Below are 27,984 nucleotides of genomic sequence, written 5' to 3' on the forward strand. Positions count from 1 at the left end.
GTTTAAACATAATGTTTCACTAAATACTGAAGTTTTGATTAATTATCTAATGAGTGGAGCATTCCTTTAATATGAAGTAACATTAAGTAACCCAAAATGTTAAACAGTAAGAGTAGTAGTCATATTTTGTGAACCCTTTGAAGAGTACTGTCACCGGTGTGATCATTCTAGAATACACAATTTAAGCCTGGGGGAGTAATGCTAACGCTAACGCTAGCATCGGCGATCGCCGATCTTTTGTACTTCATGCTATCTGCACAAATGGTTGACATTAAACATTAAAAAGACCAGGCAGTTCAGAGAGAATCAAAGGAAGGCAGGCAGGCAGCTTTGCATGACATTCTTCTGGACGTGTTTCATTGTAGTGATAGTGAGTCAATCGTTTTGTTGACAAGACAGTACTGACGGCCATCTTGGTGACGTGTGTTGTTCTGCGAGACAAGAGATGTAGTTCATTGAGCGTTTCACACAAACAAATGTGTTACTTCACAGTTTTACACACAGTTTTTAGACACATTTTTTTTTTTTGACTTGCAAAATTATCTTTTAAATTGACAAACATCATATGTGTAATTCGTGGCACAATTCAAACGGGATCAAAAGATAATCTTTCTCTCTCCATTGACTTCAATACATAATTTTCCGAAATAAGGTCACATGGAGGTCCACCGGAAGGGGAGGGACTTCGCCACTCTATGGTAACTCAACGAGAGAGTAATGTCAAATGACAGTACAATTGACCAAGCATATCTTCCCTCTAAATGGGTGGGCTTTATTTTCGCGGACTTTATGACAAGTTCCACCCGCTGTGAAGTCAATAGAGAGGCAAAGTCCCTCCCCTTCCGGTAGGACTCATGGGACCTTGGCTGAAGTCGAATAGTCCATTTAGCTTAGGAACCTTCCCAACGGAGTGAAATGACACGGAAGTCCCTCAGTGGCAGCCACGATAAGTGCCGTTCGAATTCTAGATGAAAGGAAAGGAGGTTTCAAACTTCCTTTATAACCTCCTTTAGCTTAGGAACCACTGGACCTCCCTAACCGAAAGGAGAGGAGAAAATGCTGCCCCACAATGCCTTGCAGCCGCAGCATTTGCCGTCACACAACAGTCGGCCGTTCACGGAAACAACCGATTATGACCGAGAAATGATATCATGAAAGTTACGGTGCTTATTAAGCATTTTAAAACGCATGTGGTAAGTTGCCAAAGTGCTTTGTTTTGAACGTTCATCAGTATTATAATCAAAGAGAAATATGAACGTTAGTTTTTACTGAAATGATCAAATAAAGTCAACATTTCACTGAGCTGTGTGGGTTTGTTCAACTTTTAAAAGATGTTTGAATGGTGATATACACAGTGATAGATGTTAAGGACTAACGCAGGCATCCTCAAACTACGGACTCCGGTCCGGATCCGGACCGAACCACCACTGTCTCCGGACTCTGAGCAAATTATACTTTTCATATGTATTATCTCTCTGTATTATATGTGAGACATCGCCACAACGCATTCGCAACGAGTCAAAATTCTCCGCTATGTCCACTGCAAACAGCGCTCTGCATGTCTGACTGTTCCACTGTGTTCCACCTGTGTGTGTCAACGCTTTGGTCCAATCACATTCAGCATCCAGTCAGCGTTTTTTCCCCCCAAACAATCTGCGAATCAGAGGCACAGTAGGGCGGGTCTTCGCGGACTGCGGGTGGGAAAAATGTGTGTGTCTCTTTCAACCTGTCTAAGTCAGAGCGAGAATTTAAAATAAATAAATTCAGAGCGAGAGTTAACAGCTCATCTAGTTCCATCTGTACTGTAGCTAGTAGCCTAGTTTCACCTACTGGGGTGGCAACTGACACTCCAGCTGCCACCCCAGTTGGCAGCTTTGTTTTGAAAGAAAAGTTGTGGCTCATCGGACATTTATGAGAGAAAGTCTCTAATGTCCGAGTGCAAGTGAATGCAGCACAAGATGCACGTCATGTAACCCCTCCCCCGGTCCTGGCGCGAGCGTGGACATACGATTGGCGGCGATTTCATTTTGAACTGGACGGCGCAAAACGAGAAGCATTCGGACCCAAGCACTGAAGGAATGAGGTATTTGCGGTCTACAATGACAGAGAAGAGACTGTCAGTGTGGCTGTACTCAGCATTGAATCAAAACGCACTGAAGCTGTTGATCTTAATACGTTTGTGAGGCGTTTTGCTGAACAAAATGGTAATCGCCGCATTCAGCTGTAATAGACATGTCAACTTGATGCTCTGCTCACGGATGAGCATACACAACTATTAAGATGATGACCTTACGTGTGTAAATATATTTTTTTCTTTGAGGGGGTCTGCCCCCAAAAAACTGTTTTAAGTCCTGAGAAAGTCAAATCAGACGGTGTGTAAAACTACACTGCCCAGCCAAAAAAAAGTAACCACTTTGATTGAACTAGGCCAGTAGGTAAGGACTTTCCACTGGATAATAACTGAGTATAAAAGAATGCATGACTGAAGTGATGGAGACCATGTTGAAGGCAAACAAAAAGAGGAAATAACAGGTCAAATCAAGCAAATCCCCTCTCAGATTCCACAGCAACCAGAAGAACATAAATACTGGCTGGTGATTTGATTCATCAGCTTTGTGATGGAATAAAAAATGCACAGTGCATTTCCTTAGCTGTGGGTGAGTCCACTGACACCACTGACAATGCTCAGTTGCTGGTGTTTGTGAGTTTTTATGATGAGGCAAAGGGGGAGTTTGTTGAAGATGTGTTGGGCCTGACGAACCTCAGTGGACACACAAGGGGGAATACATTTATAAAGCAATAATGGGAATGCTGAATGAAAGAGGGTGCAGCTGCCTTTATTCATAACTGTGCAGCTCTTACACTGCGACTCTGAGGGGTCAAGCACAGACACAATAACAATGAAAACTGCTGCATACAGATTATTTTTGTTTTTGCAACCTCGTGTTAAGAATCTTGTTGCAATTGTTTAAAAGTTTGAATGACCGTGATAAACGGACCTTTGTCTTATTGAAACATTTATTTTGGACCTTTAAGATTTGTATTTGAGTACCCCTGGACTAACGTTTATAATAAATACATCTGTATTGATTTTAAGATCTTTTCATAGTTCATACAATCATACGTATTGGGATCATTTGTATTAATGTGGACCGGAGGGAGAGGGTGACGAGCATAAGTTTCACTTTCCTTTTTTATTTCAATTCCAACTTTGGTCATGAAGAATATGTTTCTCTGTTGTCCACGTTCATAAAGCATAAAGCAACAGCATCAGAGCACGGTGCAGAGTCTCTAGATGAGTTTACAGTAGTCCCTCGTTCTTATTGAACATCCATGTTGTAGTCCGTTGCATAGAAAACTGTAGTTTCCATAGTTACCCCACAGCAGCAGACGCACATTCATGACGTCCGCTGGCGCATCATAAACACGTCGGATAGTGAAAGTGCAGTCGGATTCTCTAAAGTAGGCTACCGCAGTCTCTTCTCCTAAGTCCTTTTGAATTCTCCTATCCACTATCACTTAACGTTTCACTCAGAGGTCAAGGAATAGACGTTAGGAGCTGATTTTTGGATTATCCGACCGCAACCCTTATTTCGGAAAAAGTTTGTATTGAAGTGAATGGAGAGAGAGAAAGATTATCTTTCGATCCCGTTTGTGCCATGAATGACACATATGATGTTTGTCAATCTTAAATAATCATTTCCATATAAAAAAAGTCACAGTTTGTCGTAAAACTGTTGAAATATAAGACTATGAAAAATATGCAAGTTAGCCTTCTTCAGGAGGCAGAGGACTTTTTCCAAGTCTAAACGGACTATTTTTGTCTTTATTTTATTTTTTTGTCTCCTGCCCCTGCCCCCTGCACACACACACACACACACACACACACACACACACACACACACACACACACACACACACACACACACACACACACACACACACACACACACACACACACACACACACACACACACACACACACACACACACACCACACTAAGCATTTTTACTGATACTGATAAGTGAGTAAAGATCACTTTTCCAAAAAGACTGTAATATATGAACTCTGAACAAAAATAATTCAAGACAGAGATCTGGATGTATATTGTGTGTATTGTCATTTATTATAGTGTAATTATAATGTTGTGAAATGATAATTAGGGGCCGGTATTGTAGGTGCCATAATGCTACTCAGCCCAAGTTCATTATTTGTATTATTATTATTATTATTTGTTTACGTCACTTTTATTTGTTTGTTGAGCACTTCCGGTAATTGTCACACTGGTGTGGTTTGTCTATTTAAGTCACCTGTTTCATGTCAAGGGGGAATGACAGGGTGAGCTTGTGCTTTCACTTTTTCTGTTGACCGTTTTGTCCATAGTTACTATGTTATGATTTTGTTTATTAAATATCGTAAATCTATCTTGCTTCAGTATGGACTTTCTCTGCGAAAACGCGTCACAGTTTATAGCCAAGTTTAGCCTCTCTGCGACTCAAACGTAACTGGAAATTGAGCCGCCACAATAACCTTACTTTTCCAACAAGGGACATTTTTGCACGAGTGATTTTAGTTATTTTTAAGTACATGATGCTATTTCTTTAAAGGTAACTTAAAAGTAATAGTACTCGCAGAACGAGTAGTATTTGTAGTATTTTGTATCCACCTTTAAGTCATGGATTTGACACACTGATCACATTTTTCTTTTAAATGGCACTTCACATCAAAAAGGTTGCTGACCCCAAAAGTGGGTGAATGCAGGAAATGAAGTGTTTGGGAAATGACATTTCCTGGAGTGGAAACCTCAGACCCTTCACAGTGAAATCTTTTTTTCACTTGCTCTACTGTATATCCAAAAGCCAACAGCTGATGTAACTCTGTTCTTTCTTTTCACAGCTCAGCCCCAAAATAAAATGGCAGTGTTTATGGAATGGTTCAGATTTATTGTGCATTGCATTTTGGAGGATGATCGCATGCATGCGGTCAGTAGCACTGAGCCAGTTACCCAGCCTCCCGCTCAGGTTACACCCTATATATAACACCCCCTCCTCCCTCTCCAGCAGCTCCCCTCTAGAGGCTCCCTCTGCTTCACTCTGGTCCTGGGGTTCCTGGTGTCAGCACAGAGCCTTCCAGTGTTCCCCCCCATCAGATTGTCAACCACCTGCTTGCTCTGGATAACCAGGGACTATTTTTGAGGGATTTAGGGGGCTCTGGAGGTCCGACCTGACCTGCTTGAGTTGGGAGTTTTTGGTGTAGCAGGAGTGGGGGTTTGGAGGACTCCATCACCATGGATCACTCTTTATTTGGTTGTCTGCGCAGCCCTCACGCCCCAGCCCAGGGTCTGCTCCCCGCCATCACCCAATCTCCACTGTGTCGAAGCTTCAACGTCTCCTACCTGGATGTACCCAGCTGTTCTCCCCCCCACAGTTACTCTGAAGGAGAGGACACTGGCCACCTGCCTCAGCAGCAGCAACCTCAGCCCCCGCCTGACTGGTTGGTCCCTCCGACCACGCTCTCACATAGCTCACGGCACAGTGTCTTCCTGCCACAGCTTGAGGCTCCTGAACTGTGCTCTGGGGTCCCAAACCTGTGCAGTACCAACCCCAGTTTGGGCAGTGTTGCCCCTATCGGAGGGTCCTTGGTGTCTGGGGAACACGGCCGGCAGAATCTCTCTTCAAAGGACAGACGGAGCCATAAATGCAGGAATGATGGCTCAGGTAAGAACGGGAAGAATATAATCCATTCACTTTAAACATGTCTCGCTCCCTGAATTTCCAGTTTGTTATTTACTTTAACTGGTCAACAATTGCCTTTAGTTTAAATGCAGATAAATGTCTATTGTTGTATAAATTCTTCTTTTCCTAAAACAAACATAAAAAATATGTCAATTTGCTGACGTGGTATTATTTGCTTTATTTGATTCGTGTTTTACCCTGTCCTCATGAAACTGATAATTCATTTTTTCTTTAAACACTAAAGACTTGAGCATAATTTGCTTTGGTCTAAACTATTGTCATTGGATATTCAGACAAGGATTGATAGCTTTTAATAGTTACACCGATAATGAAGACCAAACATTGTTTTGGGTCAAATACAAATCTATTTGGAAAACAAAGAAGAAATAAATAGTACCAACTATGACAGCTGTTTACCAACTACTGTTTACACCAAAATAAAATCTAATTAAAAAAGAACTACAAAGAAGTAAAAAGTAATTGAATTTAGAAGCTATATTGATTGAAATTGCCATCATAATTATCACCTTATATAATCTATAAACCAAATAAATAAAAGATACAATGTTACACGTGATAAAGTGGAAAAGTTACCATTTTGTTTTAAGCCTATATATATATATATTTAATTTATTGGCATACGTTTTTTCAATGTAAAGTCTCCAGGTTGTTAAAACTAAAGTCAGGTTCACGTATCAACGGCATGAAGCCTAACTTCAGATTTTTGAAAGTTCTCTATCTGCACATACACAGTATTTGCGTGTATGAATGGTAAAAGGACACAAAAGAGCACATCATATCCAGGATATATCCACTAGATTTAATAGCAGGAATTATATCTCGCAGCGGTTGCCAAGTTAGGAACTTTCCGATTCCCCTGGCTGGACGTCCCGGCCGGGAGAGAGGGAGCTGACTGACAGACGGAACACTTGGAGAGGATGTGCTGGAGCTGCCAGCCGCCGGACTCAAATCCAATTTCCTAACTTTAACTTTACTGGCACTGACAGAAGCCGCAGCACTTTTATTACAGACATTCATCTGGACTAGATGTTCCTAAAAAAGGATGATGATGAAATACAAAGTGCAGAGTTATCAACCTACAACCCTGGAGAGAGCTGGCTTGGTCAGACTAATGGTTCCTGCAGCGACAATAAATGTTGACACTGGATGTAAATTTGTTTTGCAGAATATCCATTGTGGATGTTATTCTTAGATATATGAAGTGGTGCAGGAATGAGTCTCAAAGCCCTGAAATGCCTTAGCATTTAGCACTTCCAGTTCCCTCGTTTTGCAGTCAACGTGTTTTTGTTCTGTGGTTAACACAGGCCAAGATTTTCACTCTTTGTTTAACGTTATAAAATACGTCAGTAAATCCCCCTCTGGTGAATGTCTGGAGCTTCTATGAAACATCATCACTTCGACACAACACCAACCTCTGGGTCGGCCTACAAAATAACATTGTCACTGCACCACTGTCCTGCATCCATCCCATCTCAGGACATCTCCTAATAGACATTAGATGGGCAAGAAACATGAAGTCAGACGAACAGACTGGATTAGACTTGCTAAAGCATGTTTATGTCATTTTATTTTATTTATATATTATAAAATAGCATAATTTTTTTGTACGATCTGTTTTTGCCTTGAGACAGGAGCTTTCGGGCTCATTATTCATGACTCAATGTTTTGTGCAGAATTTAAGATTTCAGATATTATTAACTTACATTTCTTTATATAATATAAATAGTACAATACCATATGTTATGATCTCACTTCTTTGAAGACCTATCAACATCACTATATGCATACTATATAGTGATTATAAATATAATATATTGAAGACGACACATTAAGATCACTTTATTAATCCCTAATGAGAATGAATGAATGAAAACTTTATTACAGACACTAAGATTAATATCAGACAATTTAAAATCAGGACATTTTAGACATTTATCTTCTTTGGTGCTAAAGATCATGACAGCACTCTACAGCAACTGGCGTTGTATTTGATGTCATGTTCCACACCATACACAGAACAAACATCAAGAAGCTGCTGGAGACCAGCGCTAGATGGACTCGGCACAACAAGATCATCTGCATACATAATATAGTTCACTAGAGTGCTACCAATCATGCATCCAGTATTACAGGCTTTCAGTCGCTTGGACAGATCATAAATATAAAGGTTAAAAATAACTGGGGACATGATTCCACCTTGTCTGACACCATTGCTAACCCCAAATGGGGCTGAGACCCTATTGCCCCATTTGACTTGCATAGTCTGGTGGCCATACCAGTAGACCAGAACTCTCACAATGTATTTGGGCACCCCTCTTTGACTCTGTTTAACAAATAACTTCCTATGATTAACACGATCAAAGGCTTTAGAAGCATCAATGAAACACATAAGAACTGATGAGTTATTACCTCTATATGTGTATACCATTTCCTATAAGTCAGTGCCATGTTTAGCCTTAAAGCCAAACTGGTTATCTGTTGAGTTAATAAAGTCATCTAATCTGTCCAGCAGAATTCTTTCTAGGACTTTTGACAGTATGCTGGCTAACGCTATGGGCCTATAGTTATCTAGGCTTCCCACTTTACCGGCTTTGTCCTTAATAACTGGCACCAACAGAACAGACAACATTGAGTCTGGTAACAAGCCATGACTCATAAAGGCAGTAAAGCAGATAGAAAGAAGAGGAGCTATCTTCACACTGGCATATTTAAGATGTTCAGCAGAAATATGATCTACACCACTGGCTTTGTTGTCAGACAGCTTGTTTATAGCTTGGCACACCTCATGTGGCATTATCATCATTGACTCATTGTTATCAATATCATCTACCTTATATCATCTACCTTATACAGTTCACTTTGGACACAATTGAATAAGGTACTATAATGCTGTCGCCATAACTCCACAATGTTGTCTGTTCCGGATGTTCCGTCAACAGTGCATGGTAGAGATATTTTGCATTTATTTATAGCCCTCACTTCTTTCCAAAAATCCATAACATTGTTACTTAGCAGCTTCTTAGCCATGGAATCGGCCCTCATGGCTTGCTCATTTTGTACAGATGAAGCGAATAGCATACTTGTATCTTGCATTAGTAAGCTTCTTGTACTCAAACACAGACCCTTGTCTGGGTCTGCCTGCCATAGCCCATGATTTGGTGGCTTCACAGGCTTCAGCATGATACTCAGCTACATACCTATTCCAGCCAGACCTGATGTTATGTGTCTTATTGTTACTTTTGTAGTAAGGATTACTGCCTTCATACAGAGCACTTACTATATCACTGTACATGGAGCAGATATCACTCCTATGCTTTGCATCCTTACAGTTAACATCACTACACATAATTGCATCTCTAGGTAGATGCATATTAGTTAAGGATGTATCTGTCTGAGCATAATAGGATGTAATGTCTTCCTTTGTGAGGGTTGACCAGTCTAGTTTTTCTGTTTGAGCACTATTTACATTTCTGGTTAGCCCAGGTAGATGTTCGACATGTATTGATATAGCAACAGGTATATGATCAGTCGTTGCTGTCCCATACAGAATGCTCATACACTCAAGTGAAGCATGCGCATCAGCTGTACTAATACAATGATCAAGCCATGATGTAGTATGCCAGGCCTCGCTAATGTAGGTATAACTATCTGCAGGCAAAAGCACCTTGCTTGACAATATAAAATTGTTATCGTGACAGAACTGAGCCATATGCTTGGCAAATAATGAGTTCCTGTCTGAGATATCTGCATTCATATCCCCAATGACATACACACAAGAAGAAGTATTGCTTTGAATAAAGGAATTAATGAAAGCAAGCCTATTTAGATATTCATCCTCATTCTGATGACATTCATAGGGTGTATACACATTTAGAATAATACATTCCTTGTCATTGTGAGTAAACTGTATTGCAATGCACCAGTCGGCACAAAGCCTAACCACATCTATTGATGAATCAAGGTTCTTATTCCACAGGATAGCCACAGCCCCTGATATCCTTCCTCTGACTATTCCCATGCCAAAGTCAGTAGTAGACTCCCCAGCCCCATGGAAATTATCATTGAAAGAGTTCAGTTTTTCCAAGTCTTGCTTCGCTAAAAATGTCTCTTGCATACATAGTATGTCACAGTTCTCCAGAAGGTGGTCAACTACAATGCGGCGAGCTTTATCCCCTGCGCTCTGGCCCATACGAAGGCCACGACAGTTGTACGACAAGACCCGAATAGTCATTTAGCGAGACAAGTGAGTGCCCATAGCACCAACAGGCACACTCATTCCCCCCGCAGTAGGTGCAGTGTTTGAGCCGATAACTCCCGCTCTGCGCGGCTCATAATATCGCCGGACAAATGCCCCTTCTGGCCAGATCTCCGGATTGTACATTTCACTGACCTCATTGCATTCAGCAGATACTTTAAATGAACCGTATCTACCGTGTATAGTGCCAATTTTTTGGCAACAGGCAACCTCACGGCCAAGTTTTTCTTTAAGATACACAGACAAAGTTTCTGCATCTAGGTCTGGTGAGAACTTGGAAGCAAAAACACTCACCAGCTTAGTCTTGATCACTTTGATGTTGCCCGCAGCTCCGGTGCCAACAATAGGCACGTTGCTGGATTTATTTTTCCGCTCGGGAGCAACAGTGTGCAATCTTGGTTTATCAGCAGCCTTCTCTGAGGCATGACGTCAGCCTTTTTTCACAACATGACTCCACTTTGGAGAGCCTGGCAAAAACGTTGATCCACTGGGACTATCCATTGTTGTAGCCATAGGCGGAGTTTGACATTTGCGCTTGGGGGGGCAAACCTTTTTTACTGACGTCAGTACCACTGAGTATGACTTTTCCATGCCCGCCGTACACACACACTCATATGGAAGGGGCGGTCTCTCCCCCCAACAACAGTGCATTACATAACTGTAAAACTTATCATAACTGTGCACATCTTATACTTATTTGATAACTACTATATCCCTTGGTTACTTAAACACTCTACAATATTATTAACCAGTGTCCTACCTTATTAAAATATTGATATACAAAATATTTGTATTGGAACAGTTTTCGACGTAGTAATGCTGTAATATATTTCAGCCACTAGGGGGGGCAATGCCCCCCCTGCCCCCCCGCAAAATCCACCTATGGTTGTAGCCCTCTCCACGTTCAGAGCAGAGGCCCCCGCCGCAGCCCTCTCTCCGAAGCCCAAGTTTGAGGCTCCTGCCTGTGCTGCCCCCAGTGCTGTGCCGTCCAGGCGGGCCCCGTCCACCGCCGCCGCATCTGAGCCATCAAGGCCCCGTGTCGGGTCAGTGGAGCGCTCTTGTGCACACACGCGGCGATCGATCTCCACTGTGATAGCACGAAGATCTTCGCTTACATCAGCCTGTAGCTGCATTGCGTGCTTCATAGAGCAGACCTCAGTGCACAGCTGCTCCATTCTCCCAAGTAGGCTTGAGACATCCATGTTAGTAAATGTCACCGGCGGCAGTTCATCCAAGTAATAAGAAACAAATCTGGGAGTGTTTTCTCCACACTCGTTCATTACTTTAAGGCAACTTTTTATATTGTTGATGTCTTTCTTTTCCCCTTTATGGGAAACGTTCCGCTGTGTAGTTGGGCAAAGAAATTCTGTTCCTCACAATTACATACCCACACTGTAAAAAAATAAGTAAAAAAACGGACATTTTCTGGCAAAAAAAGGAAGAAAACTGTAAAATAAAATACGGAGATAACATGTAAAAAAAACTGTAACTTACCCACAAGTAGCCTCTATTACTGTAATTTTACAGTACACAATTTTACAGTAATTTTACAATTCTATTGTTAGAATAGAGTCATACACCTCGAGAAAACGGAATTATCTTTAAAAAATGATAAAGAAAAGCTAAAATACAGAAAATTACTTGTATTATTACAAAAAAGTACCGTGTATCTAAGACCATTTACAATTAAAACACAAAGAAAATAACGTCATTTTACTTTGTAAAAGCCTTAGTTTACATTAACTATCACATTCTTTGCCAAAAAAAAAGAGCCGCTGTTTTGGTGATGGTGTTTGTGTGATGACATGAGATACGGGGGCTCCAAGGAGATCGTCACGGTCCTTTCTGGAGAGTGCCGTGAGCCCCAACCACACGTGGCGTGATCCCACTGTGGTCAGGGACATCATGCGGCCATCTGCGGCTGCCACACCGTGGACCAGATTATTCATCTGTCCGATGCAGCGGTCCACATAATCGCCCCGGTCTTCCTGCGACGGGGAGGCGGGGGCTTCCTGTTGAGGAGTAATCAATGAAACCCCCAACACGCCCAGATTATTGGCCGCCGCGGCCCGCTGTGCCCTGAGCCGGAATATCTTATCCAGATATTCCAAGGCCTCACGGTCACGAGGCAGCGGGGGCAGGGGTCTTCTCCCCTCCGCCCAACCTGCTGCCTGGGGGAGCAGATGGGCCGCAAGGCTCTCATCGAGGGGGGGCACACCGGGACACGCTGTGTCCGAGTGGCCCTGCACCCTAAGCAATCCCAGCTCTCAGAGGGTGCCGACTTGTCGCCTCCACACACTGTCATATATCTGGCAACGGGGGCGAAACAAAAGCCGGCTGGGCTGGCTGAACTGGGCCATAAAACCCCTGAGGAAGGCGGCTCATCGGTCTGCGTGGTAGCGGAGGGGGAAGCGGTAGGCCCACAGATCTGGCGGGCAGATCTGCGCGGTGGACCTTCGTGGCCACCGGACCCAGAAGCGCCCGAAAGCGAGAAGTCCTCGTCTTCCTCCTTCTCGACAAATGGGGCCGCGCGGCCTGCCGGAATGGCGAAGACGAAGGGCACCACCTTGGCCACCTCCTGGTCCTCTATCTCCACCACCTCGATGTCCTCCTGGTCCTGTGCCTCGTCCGGCAAGACATAACGCGCCTGCTCGAAGTGGTCCAGGCGATGTTGACGTCTGAGCCGCGCGAGCGCCCGGCAGGCACTGCAGGACGGGGCATGTCTGCCACCCTCCACGGCGTGGTCAGCCCCCAGACATTCGAAGCACCATCGATGAGGATCAGCGCCCGCGATCAAGCCAGGGCAGGTAGGGCAAGGCCGAGCTTCCAGGAGTGGTGATTCCATTATTATTTCTTCTTCTTTACGTTTAGCTTCCGGTTCAGTTGTCTGCTCGCTGAAGAGAAAAAGGATGACGCTCGGAGGGCGTAGCCGCCTTATATACTGTGGGCCTGCGCGCGCATTCAGGTAGGCTCGCCCCGATTGTCCGGCTACGTTTACGTAACTCAGTAGGTGAAAGCACGCACAGCATTATAGAGAGTAGTACCCATAGAGTCCAGTAGAGGGCGGAGCCTGTGTGAGATATAACTTTGTTGTTCCACGAGGCAGTTGTCGCCATAGCAAATGGATTAACAAGTGAATTTAGGTACTTAACCTTCAACTACCTGCTGTCTGAAATCCCTGTGACATCACTGTAGATTGTTGTAACCAACTAGCTGTATCACAACACATATTTAAGTTAATTGACTTGGATTTTAAAAGGTCTTTACAGCAGCAAGCTTTGGGACGGCCTCCCCTCTCTCCGGCAGAAACAGGAAATGCCGTAACTGTATGTAACAACGGTTTCAAATCAGCATCTCTTAGACAAAAAATGTAAATTAATAACTCAAATAAAACTCCAAACATCTTTCATTGTGTTTCAAAGCTCTTTTAGTTTTAAACCTGATGTTTATAAGCTTCTTAGTTTTTGCAACGGTCTGTAAATATACACAACTTTATAATAAAATGCACACATTTACCTTTTTCTAGACTAAACACAGGTATGATCCTAAGTTAAAAACATATGAGGTTATCATGAGGTTGTTAACATCGCAGTTTATCAGTGGATGTTTGCTGGAACTAGGCCTACTTGTAAACAGCGTGTTTCCTGACGGACACACACAGCGTGACTCCGGTCAGGTAGAGACCGGTCTCAAGTCAGCACCGATGCAGACTCGCTGTTTGAGGGCTCGATAGCCCACTCCCCCTCCACACCGCTCCACACTCGTTGCTTTGGAACAGCCCTCAATATGGCGGACCCTCCGCGTGAACGCGCTAACGGAGGGGTAGTGTGTAGGGGTAGGGTGGGGCGGTTTGGGAATGGGCCTCAGAGTCCGGCTGTTAATGTTCAAAGTTATGGGCTAAATTGCATGCTCGTGTGATAAGGCCTAGGGTAGGGGTCTGCAACCTTTTTGATCAAAAGAGCCATTTTGCCCCTTTTTCCACAAATTGTTTTTGTCTGGAGCCGCAAAACATATTTGATAGCTTGATAAGTTGTAAATATTGTTAGATCATAGACAACAACTACAGTTGTTTTGCATTTATTATTTATTACATTATAGAAAACTGTTTGTTTACCTCTAATAATAAACAAATAACTCTTATAAGGAGAATACAAAAAAATACACAGGCCTACTTTAAAATAAATCAGCACAGCACTTGGGGAGTCCTCTGCACATTTGAAGAAAATGAATATAATTAAAATGGACCCACTTTGAAATAAATAAAACAAATAGCTGCACCCTAAAAAGAGTTAACTGATTGAATTATGACTGCAGATCATCAGCTGTCTTCCTCTCCCGTGTTGTTCCTCGATACGTAAAGGCTGCAGCACCTTTGGTAACTTCTCTCTACATATCAAACATACCGGTAAACCAGCATCGTTTGCTGTGAAAGCAGATAACTCTGTCCACGCAGAATTAAATCCTGTGTTCCTCCTATACTTTTCTTTGATTTATCCATAGTTCGCTCATCGAGCCGGGGGTCAGGTTATTCGCCTGCAAGAAAGGCGCTGGTGCGGGACCGTAGCAGGATGTGACGTATATTTTAGTTGACCTTATTAAAACCGTTTTGTTTTTTGTATGTGTCACAGTATCACCTCAAAATACAAGATACGAAACATTTTCAACCGTGCAACAAAATATAAATAGTCCTACAAATACTTTTATTTTATTTCCTTCTTATTTTTGTCTAAGCTCAAGGGAGCCAGAGTAGAGGGCTTAAAGGGCCACATGCGGCTCGAGAGCCACGGGTTTCCGACCCCTGGTCTAGGGGAAGATGCTAATGTTATTTAACATCTAGATCAGGGGTAGCCAACACGGTGCCCGCGGGCACTCAGTCGCCCGCAGGGGCAACGTGAGTCGCCCGCCGGGCACGTTCTAAAAATAGCTCGCCAAGAAAATCCAAAATGTATAAAATACATAAAACAAAAAAGGAAATGTAATTAAAAGAATCTACCACATGCACAAACGAAACCTAAATCATAGCAAACTCTATCTACTTACTACAACTCTATATCTAACACCCTCCTCCCCCCACCCCCACAATGAATATCGACCAATCACGTTCTTGCTTGATTTGCGGGACCAGCGCGTTCTTATTATACATCCATGGACCAGCGTTGCAGTCGGGAAGAAAAGCAATGTGGCACCTCCCCGCTGATTTTCCTTCTGGCAGAATCTACACAACACATCAGCCCCATTGAACAGCCCATCATGCCAGCCTATATACAGCACATGAGGGGCAGAGTTTTACTGTGTGTGTTGCAACTTGCATATTTATGTATTGCACTTGACGCACACACACGCATGGCGTAATCTCCAGGGGGGACATGTCCCCTGCACTTTTCGAAATCCCGTTTGTGTCCCCCCACTTTACAAATATGTTTATTATTATTCGTGAACGCAAGCCGTCATCGCCACGAAGGAGCATACAGCCTGTGTGTGTGTGTGTGTGTGTGTGTGTGTGTGTGTGTGTGTGTGTGTATGTGTGTATGTGTGTGTGTGTGTGTGTGTGTACCCCTTTATCTATTTAATATAGATAAAGTAAGAAATCATTCCAATGTGTACAATAGGACAGTACAAAAACAGTTTAAAAGGGGAGTGATTAGTCAAATATGCATAAATAAAAAGAAAGAATGTGGTAACACAAGATAAGAATAAACAAGTTTAAATGATTTATTATTGGTTGTGGTCATATTCTAAAGATGTTTGGATTCTTGAAAAGTATACAGCTCCCTTTCATCTGAGTGTTGAGAGCTGTATCCATAAATTCATGTTGTGCTCAAAGTGCACCAGATTGATGCATTTCACTTAGAGGAGGTGAGGTCCCCTCTGGAGGATGTGAGGCCCCCCCCTAGAGGAGGTGAGGCCCGTCCACCCCCAAATAAAGCAGGTTAAAATAATTAAATTGCATGTTATTTTAGTAAACACTGAAAACGGGTCCCAAAGACCCAAACAGCACACAAAGGTTAAAGATAAGCATATAATAATGTTAAAATGTGCTAAATATATACACTGCAAAAAACAAAAAAAGAGGAGTAAAAGTAGCCCCCGACTTGTTTTATTTTTTGAAAGTAGCCCTCATCCTAAAAAAGGTTGGTGACCCCTGGTCTAGATCCTTTCATTTTTCACTTACAGTGAAACTCAATATGTTTTGCATACTGTGCACCAATCACTCTGTGTTTTAAAGGGGACCTATCATGCAAAATGCACTTTTGTACGTCTTTTATAAATGAATATGTGTCCCCGGTGTGTCAGGGAACTCACCAAGTGTCAGAAAACACAACCCTCTCTCTTTTCCTCCATACCCAAATCTCTAAAAACGGGGCTGCAACGGATCTGATACAGACTGATACAGATTTGAAAATAGTCTCGACGTCAGAAACGGGGAGCTCCGCCTATATGGCCAACTCTCCACCTATCAGGGGAATGAGAGGTTGCCATGGCATGGTAACAGCATGGTAACAGCATGGTAACATGACGCTCGTAACTCGGCCCCTCCTTTGCAGGGGGGCGTGGTCAGCTGCAGCGCATGCAAAGACAGGGTGGAGGAGAGCAAAATAGAGCGAAATGAGGCATGGCTAAAATGCATGATCTGTTTGGTATTTTGAAAAAGAAAACGTATAAATATACCTTATATAGGTATGGCCCTACAATATATTATTCAAATATAGCATGATAGGACTCCTTTAAATATTGAGTTAAAGACACACATTTTAGTCCATTGATACATTTCTAAAAGCTACTTTCCTAACACACGGTGCAGTTGTAGCAATCGCTACAGATCACATATCTGATCATCTGTGAAAGCTAAATGATGTCAAAAATTTACACAGCTTTTTCTTGTGTTGAAAGACATCAGCAGGTCAATGTTAATGCACCGAACTCTGTCTGTTAGTGCTTGTATATCCTCCCTGTGTGTGTAATGTATTTAAACACAACAGAGTGGGGGAAGACATTTCCCTCTGAGGGATTAATAAAGTATATCTTCTTCTTCTTTTTCTACTTCGAAATCATAAGTGAATGGTCACATTAGGTTTGCCTGCAGTGAATGCTGACAGCTATGAGCTAGTTTATAGATTTATGATGGCATAAACAAATGTCTCCTATATAACCCACAGTCTATGGCTGTTACTTGTGGGTTATAGCATCATTTTATATCTGAATTGTCCTCTGGTAGCTCTTGTATTGAACTCATATGAGTAGTTATACACATACCACTTTCGTCTCATTAGTATGCATAGAAAGTGACAGGTCACACCTCTCCCTACTTATTAAGCCCCGCCCACTTCCGGCTAAACCCCGCCCACTTCCGGCTAAGCCCCGCCCACTTCCACCGGAAGTCCCGCCCACTTCCACCGGAAGTCCCGCCCCATAAGCCCCGCCCCTTCCACCGGAAGTCCCGCCCCCACTTCCGGTTTTTCAAAATAAAATTAAAAAATATTTTAAAAATGATAAAAATAAAAATGCTGCCCCTACCGGTCACCCCCACTTCCGGTTTTTCAAAAATAAAATTAAAAAATATTTTAAAAATGATAAAAATAAAAATGCTGCCCCTACCGGTCGCCCCCGCTTCCGGTTTTCAAAATAAAATAACATGAAATGTAACAACCATATATTTTAAAAGTAATGTCTCAGCTCTAAAGAGCAAGGTCCCGCCACCTAACCACTTCCTGTGCCCCTGTATACAGCAGTATTGACTGTAACTTACAAATACTTGCAAATAACATGAAATATACAACCATATATTTTAAAAGTAATGTCTCAACTCTAAAGAGCAAGGCCCCGCCACCTAACCACTTCCTGTGCCCCTGTATACAGCAGTATTGACTGTAACTTACAAATACTTGCAAATAACAAGAAATATACAACCATATATTTTTAAAAGTACTGTCAATCTCACTAACTCTCTCTCGCTCTCTGCTATTCTCTGCCGTGAAAAGTTTGGTGAACAGTCAAGACAGGTGTGGGAACCATAAAACCCCCAGACATCCTCTGCGGGACAAATGGTGGGGCGATGGGGAGGACACACACACACACACACACACACACACACACACACACACACACACACACACACCACTCACCCCCTCTTCCGTTCAGGATGTTTCTTTTCAAGTTTTTGTGAAACTGCTAAAGAAGTATTTGTTTTGCAAAAGAGGTTATTTTCAAAAGATCTTATTTAGGTTTTAATAGTGATACCTAAGGGTATTCTCTTTCAGTATATGGATTTGTGAACTAATGTGTAATTACTTTTATTAACTATAATTGCACAGGATCATTCTAAGAAGAGTGAGAGGGCTAATGAGCCAGCACCATACCTCCTCTATGCATTTTCTTGACCTGTATCTGATCATGAAAAACTTGACTCTTTTTAAAAAAGTTATTTTTCATCTATCATTTTCAACCATGCAACAAGAGATCAAATTTAAGAATAAGTAATAGTTTGTCACGATTTTACGGGAAATAGTCAGTGCGCAATGTCACATCTTAAAGACAGCTTTAACTGGATAAATGGTTAGTCTTTTTTCAAAACATACCGTACGTTCTGCATGTTAGTATATTTGGTCAATCGATTAGACCCTACTGCCCTAGACGCATGCCCTCAATAGGGAAGTCACGCTTTGGGAAGAGGTGTTTCATTTCACAGATCCACCTTGATTTGTTGTTGTGAGGGGTGAAGGAAGAGGGACGGGGGAGGAAAATTCAGAGGATGAAAAAGCAGAAAACATAACTTGTTTTTGTAAAACGGTCAGCACGTCAGTTTCAAGAAAGACGTTTGCATACATAAAAAAGTGTATCTTACAGTTCCTTTTGTGAGAGAATTACACACAAATCTGCAGAGTGTCACTAAAAAGTTGTAACACAGGGACTGACATTCTGTATGGGGTTTCACACGGACACAAAGTCTACTTCATTATCTACTTTGTCAGCTTTTATACACAAAAGTGTATCTTTCAGTAACTTTCTCAGAGAATTTAAGCATAAATCTGTCAAAGATTCTTAACGAAATCTACTTCATTATCTACTTTGTCAGCTTTTATACACAAAAGTGTATCTTTCAGTAACTTTCTCAGAGAATTTAAGCATAAATCTGTCAAAGATTCTTAACGAAATCTACTTCATTATCTACTTTTCAGCTTTTATACACAAAAGTGTATCCTTCAGTAACTTTCTCAGAGAATTTAAGCACGTCAGTTTCAAGAAAGACGACAATAATTAGTAGTTAGACATTTTGGAGAAATGTTCTCTGTCGTTCTTAATGCAAAAACAAATCATCTCTACTCCCTTTGGGTGAAGTCCAGGAATGTTCTCGGGGGGAGTGGACACTTGCTGTTACATGGCATAAAGCTTCTGCAGTGTGCCAATAAATGTATAGCTTCCCTAAAGCTCCATACATTTACACATATTGACTAATGACTCAGCACATGAGGGGTAAATACAAAACAAATCTAAATATCACCAATTATTCCAGAATGTGACTAGAATAGAGTCTAGAGAATGGACCCAGGCTTTGTCTTCAGCCATCAACTAAATAGGGGCGTGCTTTTTTTTTTGAATCACCAGTATGTTACTCACCATTGAAGACAGTGTTGAGGGGGCAAGCAAAGTGTACTCAGCGGCAGATTGCATGGAAGCAGAAAGGCCTGGCTCAGACACCATGTCTCCAAAGGTTGACGGGGAACTTCCAACCAGTTCCATCACCTGTTTAGCTTGAGGGAATTTAAACACCATTAAAAATATGGATTACAGAAAAACAATATATGTAGTAAATCGGGTAATCATTAATAAGGGGAAAATGTGCAAGTCTAACCTGAGTCTGGCATGAGCACTTGATCAATAAGGTGGATGACAATGTCCTTCTTGAGCACCATCTTGAGGCCATTGACTGTTAAACTCTCGCCATCACAGCCTTGAAATCAAAGTAACGCGTCTAAAAACATATATTTTAGAAAAGTAATGTTAGTCATGTCAAGTTATCAAGACTGCTGTGTTTCATCGAAACAGTGTACAGAGCAGAAAGGGGAACATTTGTCGCCACATTAACATACCGACTCCTCTATCAGTTTTTGCATACATAAAAAGTGTATCTTACAGTTCCTTTTGTGAGAGAATTACACACAAATCTGCAGAGTGTCACTAAAAAGTTTTACACAGGGACTGACATTCTGTATGAGGGTTTCACACCTGAGCTGCTGGGGGGAGGGCGTTGAAAAGCGGGTGAGTATGTTTTGGCTCTCTGGTGTGTTAAGAGTTACAGTCTTAAAGAAAAATCTGGTCAGAAAAAGTACTTAACTTTCTACCAGTTGTAAATTGTCATACATATAAAAAAAGTAAGAGACTTACTGTTTCCTTTGTGAGAGAATTACACATAAATCTGCAGAGTGTCTGTAAAAAGTCTCAAAATCACAAACTGCAGACGCCTCAAGGAGAGACTTGAAAAGATCCATGCGAGTGGGGGGAGAAGAAGAAGACTAATAACCAGCAGTTGACTGAAGCCAGGGACTTTTTTCTTTAAAGTAAAATAAAAATGGGGAACTACCATGCAAAACGCTCTGTATATATTGATCAGAATGTAGTCAATACCCTTTTAATAAGTGTGGTGATGAGGACGATTGAAAACAGAACGAGTAGTGACCCCTGTGTAAACAGAATGGCTGAAGTTTGTAAACTAGAAGACATTTTGGCTATTGTGCGTTCTGGCAGTACTATCCCCGGTCATTGGGAAACGATTGTAAACGAAACATTTAAAGTGGTCCTGGAATCTTCATTTTCCGAAACATTCTGTAACATTATCTCAGAAATGAAACAAACATCAAAAGTGTATCATGTGCTATCAGTGTATGCTCTGTTTGTAGATGTAATGCATCTCTGTGCAGAAAGCAGCATACACATGAATATTCTGACTGAAGTGAAAAAAACTCCATCACGATATCTCCAGTCATCTGGGGAACTCTAAGCTGGAGACGGTCCTGCGGATGTTGCAATCAGTATAACTATTTGATTTTTGGGTGTGAAAAATAAAAAAGTGTTTTTTACATTTAAAAACTGTTGTCTTCATTATAGCAAGGGGGAGCGTGTCTCATACATGTGTATTACAGTCCTTCTTTTTATGTTTTTCAGTGTTTTTCTGTGTGTCTGTACACACAAAGCACAAATCATTTCAAACAAACCCTGAATCAAATTTAGAGAGGACCATTAAGAGTCAGATTCTTAACAAAATCTACGGACACAAAGTACTTCATTATCTACTTTTCAGCTTTTATACACAAAAGTGTATCTTTCAGTATATTTTGAGAGAATTTAAGCATAAATCTGCCAAATGTTTCAAAAACAGCCTTGTTTCACTGAAATAGCCTCAAAATCACAAACTGCCATTAAGAGTCAGATGCTTTTACGGAATCTAATAAAACAGAGTATTTTCTACAGATGACTCCTCCCACTCAACGCAATAAGTCCCATCCCATTCAGCAAATCATATAAAACTAAGGACCCCCACTAAGACGACCGTTGAAAGTAGCCATGAATCTGAGAAAAACCAAGTCTGATATAGCCTCCCCTTATTATCACCAGGATAACGGATATGGGCTTAATGACTGGATGTTACAAAGTAAGGGGGAGGATGTTCCCGAAGAAGAGCCCTCCTCTATATCATATCCATGTAAGGTCTTTAGGACAAAAGAGGACCACGATAACATGACATATGAAGAATATCTTTCTTTAAAAGAGGGTATTATAGATAACCTTGATAGAAACAGTATATCTCATACCACTCGCCAAGATCGCAAACGACAATTAGCAGAAAAGAAAAGAAAAGTAAAGAAAAACGAAGAAAAATGAAAAGGAGAAGAAAAATGAAAAGCAAACGCAGAATGCGAATGAAAAGAAAAGGACGGAAAACCAAAAAGACAAAACGAAGGAAGGTGAAAAGAAAAAGGAACAAAGTGAAGAAATGTAATGGTGTTGTTGAGTCATTACCGGATCATAATAATCTTATAGATCATCTACCGCTAACCGACTGCTGCGAATGTGTTGAACAAATACCAAAAGCAATGGCAGAGCTTTGCTTCAATATAATGAGAGAAAAAGCACGATACTGTGGAATTGCCCAAATTGGTGACAGTGCCAGAACATGCATTAAAAGACTGTTGGAGGATTTCTATTCTAGTATCGGTTTTCATTACATCGAAGGATATGCCAAAACGTGTGACGACATAGACAAAGCTTTTGAAGACAATTATATGGTACCTGTCCTTACAGCTAAACAAATCCTACGCCAGGTATTCAACAGACCACAAGAAGCACAAGAAGCCCCAGAAAGGATTACATTCAGAGCTAATAACGGTGAAACCGAAGAAGAAGCAAAGCAGATTATAATCGTTGCGGGTGAAAGGATAGAGAATTTGCATGTGATGTTAATGCATTTATCTGATATAAAAAATGCATTTGTTTACTTCCAAGAGACCCCTAAACATCTACTTTGGCAATGTGAATTGAACGATAAACCGATCACTGTCAATGAAACGCGGAGAGAAGCAGCAGTGCAAATCGTTAAGTCTATTACCTTGTATGCACTACGGCATTAACTTGGTCAAATGTAATGTGTTTTTATGAAAGTGTGTTGAATGTTGTGTTTTCAATTAAACAACCATTACAAAATGAAAATGTGTTTTATTTTTTTTTGCTCTCATATATAGTAATAGTATTGTAAACGAAACATTTATAATAAATCTTCGACAGGCTGCCACACAGCCTGCAGTCCGTCACCCCGACCCTCAGTATGTGCACTAAAGAATGGGCAAAGATTACGGCTTTTTCGGTTTTCTAACCACCATTAGGCGTCTAAAAAGAGTTGGTTTTACTGAGGCACCATTTTTTGCACGTAATGGATGTCCTGTGGTGCTGGTCAGTCAGAGTTGAATAGACCTGCGTCAGGGGTTCACACCAAAAGCCATAAAGGAGTCTTTTGTCATTGATGAGCGAGGTCATCTCTCTCCTCCACTGGCCAATAAACTTTCACATTCTCCACTTTTTTATGATTTTGTTTAGCTCACGGACCCCAAACAAAAGTGCAAAGAATTGAATTAATCACAGGGAAATGAATAAAGGATTAATTTGCATTGATTTTTGCTCCACCACAAATGGAGTCATTTTCTTGACCATAAGGACCTGAGATGTGCACCAACCTGGTGACCAAATACAAGAAGCATCTGACCTATGTGCTGTCCAACAAGGGTTTCTCCACCAAGTACTAAGACATGTTTTGCAAGGGGATCAAATACTTATTTCCTCCACTATATTTGACTCTTCATTTGCTGTAACAAATATGCATTTCCTCTCTGGGGGACGAATAAGGGTATTCTGATAATTCCTCATACATACTCCTTTAAACCATTTTTTAAAAGTTAAGACATTCAATGGTAACCTTGTTAACAGAAGTGGCAATAACAGAGTGATATTGACTTTTAGTGATTTATTTATTATGCACTTTTTTCCTGCAGGTGTGGCTTGAGGAAGGAACACAGCGGCGGAGGAAAATGCCACAATGTCAATGGGGGTACATGAGCCAACCACCTTAGGTATAAAGGCAGGGTTGGGCTTCAGCAACACTCTCGTTTGCCCCGGGGCAAACTGAGTGCACGAAGGATGTACAGGCAATAAGGCTGTAAAACTCCTGAGCTCTGTGAAGTGTTTTCACTTATCTTTTTTATGTCTTGAGTATATTGTATGTTGCATTATTGGAGAAGCTTAGGACCCAGGGTTAGGGCTAGGATTTTCATTGCCTAAACAACGCTGTTGTGCATACAGTATGTCAATACAACTTGGTATGTTGAATTGAAACTTGTGTCCAACAGTATAATCAACCAGTGCTGCTATAAACTGCCATCACGTCTCCCCCTGCCACGGAGCTTATAGCAGCACTGGTTGATTATACTGTTGGACACAAGTTTCAATTCAACATACCAAGTTGTATTGACATACTGTATGCACAACAGCGTTGTTTAGGCAATGAAAATCCTAGCCCTAACCCTGGGTCCTAAGCTTCTCCAATAATGCAACATACAATATACTCAAGACATAAAAAAGATAAGTGAAAACACTTCACAGAGCTCAGGAGTTTTACAGCCTTATTGCCTGTACATCCTTCGTGCACTCAGTTTGCCCCGGGGCAAACGAGAGTGTTGCTGAAGCCCAACCCTGCCTTTATACCTAAGGTGGTTGGCTCATGTACCCCCATTGACATTGTGGCATTTTCCTCCGCCGCTGTGTTCCTTCCTCAAGCCACACCTGCAGGAAAAAAGTGCATAATAAATAAATCACTAAAAGTCAATATCACTCTGTTATTGCCACTTCTGTTAACAAGGTTACCATTGAATGTCTTAACTTTTAAAAAATGGTTTAAAGGAGTATGTATGAGGAATTATCAGAATACCCTTATTCGTCCCCCAGAGAGGAAATGCATATTTGTTACAGCAAATGAAGAGTCAAATATAGTGGAGGAAATAAGTATTTGATCCCCTTGCAAAACATGTCTTAGTACTTGGTGGAGAAACCCTTGTTGGACAGCACATAGGTCAGATGCTTCTTGTATTTGGTCACCAGGTTGGTGCACATCTCAGGTCCTTATGGTCAAGAAAATGACTCCATTTGTGGTGGAGCAAAAATCAATGCAAATTAATCCTTTATTCATTTCCCTGTGATTAATTCAATTCTTTGCACTTTTGTTTGGGGTCCGTGAGCTAAACAAAATCATAAAAAAGTGGAGAATGTGAAAGTTTATTGGCCAGTGGAGGAGAGAGATGACCTCGCTCATCAATGACAAAAGACTCCTTTATGGCTTTTGGTGTGAACCCCTGACGCAGGTCTATTCAACTCTGACTGACCAGCACCACAGGACATCCATTACGTGCAAAAAATGGTGCCTCAGTAAAACCAACTCTTTTTAGACGCCTAATGGTGGTTAGAAAACCGAAAAAGCCGTAATCTTTGCCCATTCTTTAGTGCACATACTGAGGGTCGGGGTGACGGACTGCAGGCTGTGTGGCAGCCTGTCGAAGATTTATTATAAATGTTTCGTTTACAATACTATTACTATATATGAGAGCAAAAAAAAATAAAACACATTTTCATTTTGTAATGGTTGTTTAATTGAAAACACAACATTCAACACACTTTCATAAAAACACATTACATTTGACCAAGTTAATGCCGTAGTGCATACAAGGTAATAGACTTAACGATTTGCACTGCTGCTTCTCTCCGCGTTTCATTGACAGTGATCGGTTTATCGTTCAATTCACATTGCCAAAGTAGATGTTTAGGGGTCTCTTGGAAGTAAACAAATGCATTTTTTATATCAGATAAATGCATTAACATCACATGCAAATTCTCTATCCTTTCACCCGCAACGATTATAATCTGCTTTGCTTCTTCTTCGGTTTCACCGTTATTAGCTCTGAATGTAATCCTTTCTGGGGCTTCTTGTGCTTCTTGTGGTCTGTTGAATACCTGGCGTAGGATTTGTTTAGCTGTAAGGACAGGTACCATATAATTGTCTTCAAAAGCTTTGTCTATGTCGTCACACGTTTTGGCATATCCTTCGATGTAATGAAAACCGATACTAGAATAGAAATCCTCCAACAGTCTTTTAATGCATGTTCTGGCACTGTCACCAATTTGGGCAATTCCACAGTATCGTGCTTTTTCTCTCATTATATTGAAGCAAAGCTCTGCCATTGCTTTTGGTATTTGTTCAACACATTCGCAGCAGTCGGTTAGCGGTAGATGATCTATAAGATTATTATGATCCGGTAATGACTCAACAACACCATTACATTTCTTCACTTTGTTCCTTTTTCTTTTCACCTTCCTTCGTTTTGTCTTTTTGGTTTTCCGTCCTTTTCTTTTCATTCGCATTCTGCGTTTGCTTTTCATTTTTCTTCTCCTTTTCATTTTTCTTCGTTTTTCTTTACTTTTTCTTTTCTTTTCTGCTAATTGTCGTTTGCGATCTTGGCGAGTGGTATGAGATATACTGTTTCTATCAAGGTTATCTATAATACCCTCTTTTAAAGAAAGATATTCTTCATATGTCATGTTATCGTGGTCCTCTTTTGTCCTAAAGACCTTACATGGATATGATATAGAGGAGGGCTCTTCTTCGGGAACATCCTCCCCCTTACTTTGTAACATCCAGTCATTAAGCCCATATCCGTTATCCTGGTGATAATAAGGGGAGGCTATATCAGACTTGGTTTTTCTCAGATTCATGGCTACTTTCAACGGTCGTCTTAGTGGGGGTCCTTAGTTTTATATGATTTGCTGAATGGGATGGGACTTATTGCGTTGAGTGGGAGGAGTCATCTGTAGAAAATACTCTGTTTTATTAGATTCCGTAAAAGCATCTGACTCTTAATGGCAGTTTGTGATTTTGAGGCTATTTCAGTGAAACAAGGCTGTTTTTGAAACATTTGGCAGATTTATGCTTAAATTCTCTCAAAAATATACTGAAAGATACACTTTTGTGTATAAAAGCTGAAAAGTAGATAATGAAGTACTTTGTGTCCGTAGATTTTGTTAAGAATCTGACTCTTAATGGTCCTCTCTAAATTTGATTCAGGGTTTGTTTGAAATGATTTGTGCTTTGTGTGTACAGACACACAGAAAAACACTGAAAAACATAAAAAGAAGGACTGTAATACACATGTATGAGACACGCTCCCCCTTGCTATAATGAAGACAACAGTTTTTAAATGTAAAAAACACTTTTTTATTTTTCACACCCAAAAATCAAATAGTTATACTGATTGCAACATCCGCAGGACCGTCTCCAGCTTAGAGTTCCCCAGATGACTGGAGATATCGTGATGGAGTTTTTTCACTTCAGTCAGAATATTCATGTGTATGCTGCTTTCTGCACAGAGATGCATTACATCTACAAACAGAGCATACACTGATAGCACATGATACACTTTTGATGTTTGTTTCATTTCTGAGATAATGTTACAGAATGTTTCGGAAAATGAAGATTCCAGGACCACTTTAAATGTTTCGTTTACAATCGTTTCCCAATGACCGGGGATAGTACTGCCAGAACGCACAATAGCCAAAATGTCTTCTAGTTTACAAACTTCAGCCATTCTGTTTACACAGGGGTCACTACTCGTTCTGTTTTCAATCGTCCTCATCACCACACTTATTAAAAGGGTATTGACTACATTCTGATCAATATATACAGAGCGTTTTGCATGGTAGTTCCCCATTTTTATTTTACTTTAAAGAAAAAAGTCCCTGGCTTCAGTCAACTGCTGGTTATTAGTCTTCTTCTTCTCCCCCCCACTCGCATGGATCTTTTCAAGTCTCTCCTTGAGGCGTCTGCAGTTTGTGATTTTGAGACTTTTTACAGACACTCTGCAGATTTATGTGTAATTCTCTCACAAAGGAAACAGTAAGTCTCTTACTTTTTTTATATGTATGACAATTTACAACTGGTAGAAAGTTAAGTACTTTTTCTGACCAGATTTTTCTTTAAGACTGTAACTCTTAACACACCAGAGAGCCAAAACATACTCACCCGCTTTTCAACGCCCTCCCCCCAGCAGCTCAGGTGTGAAACCCTCATACAGAATGTCAGTCCCTGTGTAAAACTTTTTAGTGACACTCTGCAGATTTGTGTGTAATTCTCTCACAAAAGGAACTGTAAGATACACTTTTTATGTATGCAAAAACTGATAGAGGAGTCGGTATGTTAATGTGGCGACAAATGTTCCCCTTTCTGCTCTGTACACTGTTTCGATGAAACACAGCAGTCTTGATAACTTGACATGACTAACATTACTTTTCTAAAATATATGTTTTTAGACGCGTTACTTTGATTTCAAGGCTGTGATGGCGAGAGTTTAACAGTCAATGGCCTCAAGATGGTGCTCAAGAAGGAC

General features: G+C 41.1%; 1 protein-coding gene across 2 annotated transcripts in view; it reads left to right on the forward strand.

Moving 5' to 3' along the window:
- The first annotated feature begins 1,134 nt into the window (after positions 1 to 1,134).
- LOC117539084 (homeobox protein MOX-2-like) overlaps positions 1,135 to 27,984 on the forward strand; it is a 52,270-nt gene continuing 25,420 nt past the window's right edge. The window contains exons 1-2 of one of the 2 annotated variants that reach the window (XM_034205110.1): positions 1,135 to 1,193; positions 4,898 to 5,718. In XM_034205110.1, the coding sequence (XP_034061001.1) occupies positions 5,289 to 5,718 (430 nt within the window). In that variant the 5' untranslated portion in view covers positions 1,135 to 1,193; positions 4,898 to 5,288. The remainder of the gene's footprint in view (positions 1,194 to 4,897; positions 5,719 to 27,984) is intronic. The other variant, XM_034205111.1, reaches the window with a different exon arrangement.

This window comes from Gymnodraco acuticeps, unplaced genomic scaffold (assembly GCF_902827175.1).
Source record: "Gymnodraco acuticeps unplaced genomic scaffold, fGymAcu1.1, whole genome shotgun sequence".
Taxonomy (NCBI): Eukaryota; Metazoa; Chordata; class Actinopteri; order Perciformes; family Bathydraconidae; genus Gymnodraco; species Gymnodraco acuticeps.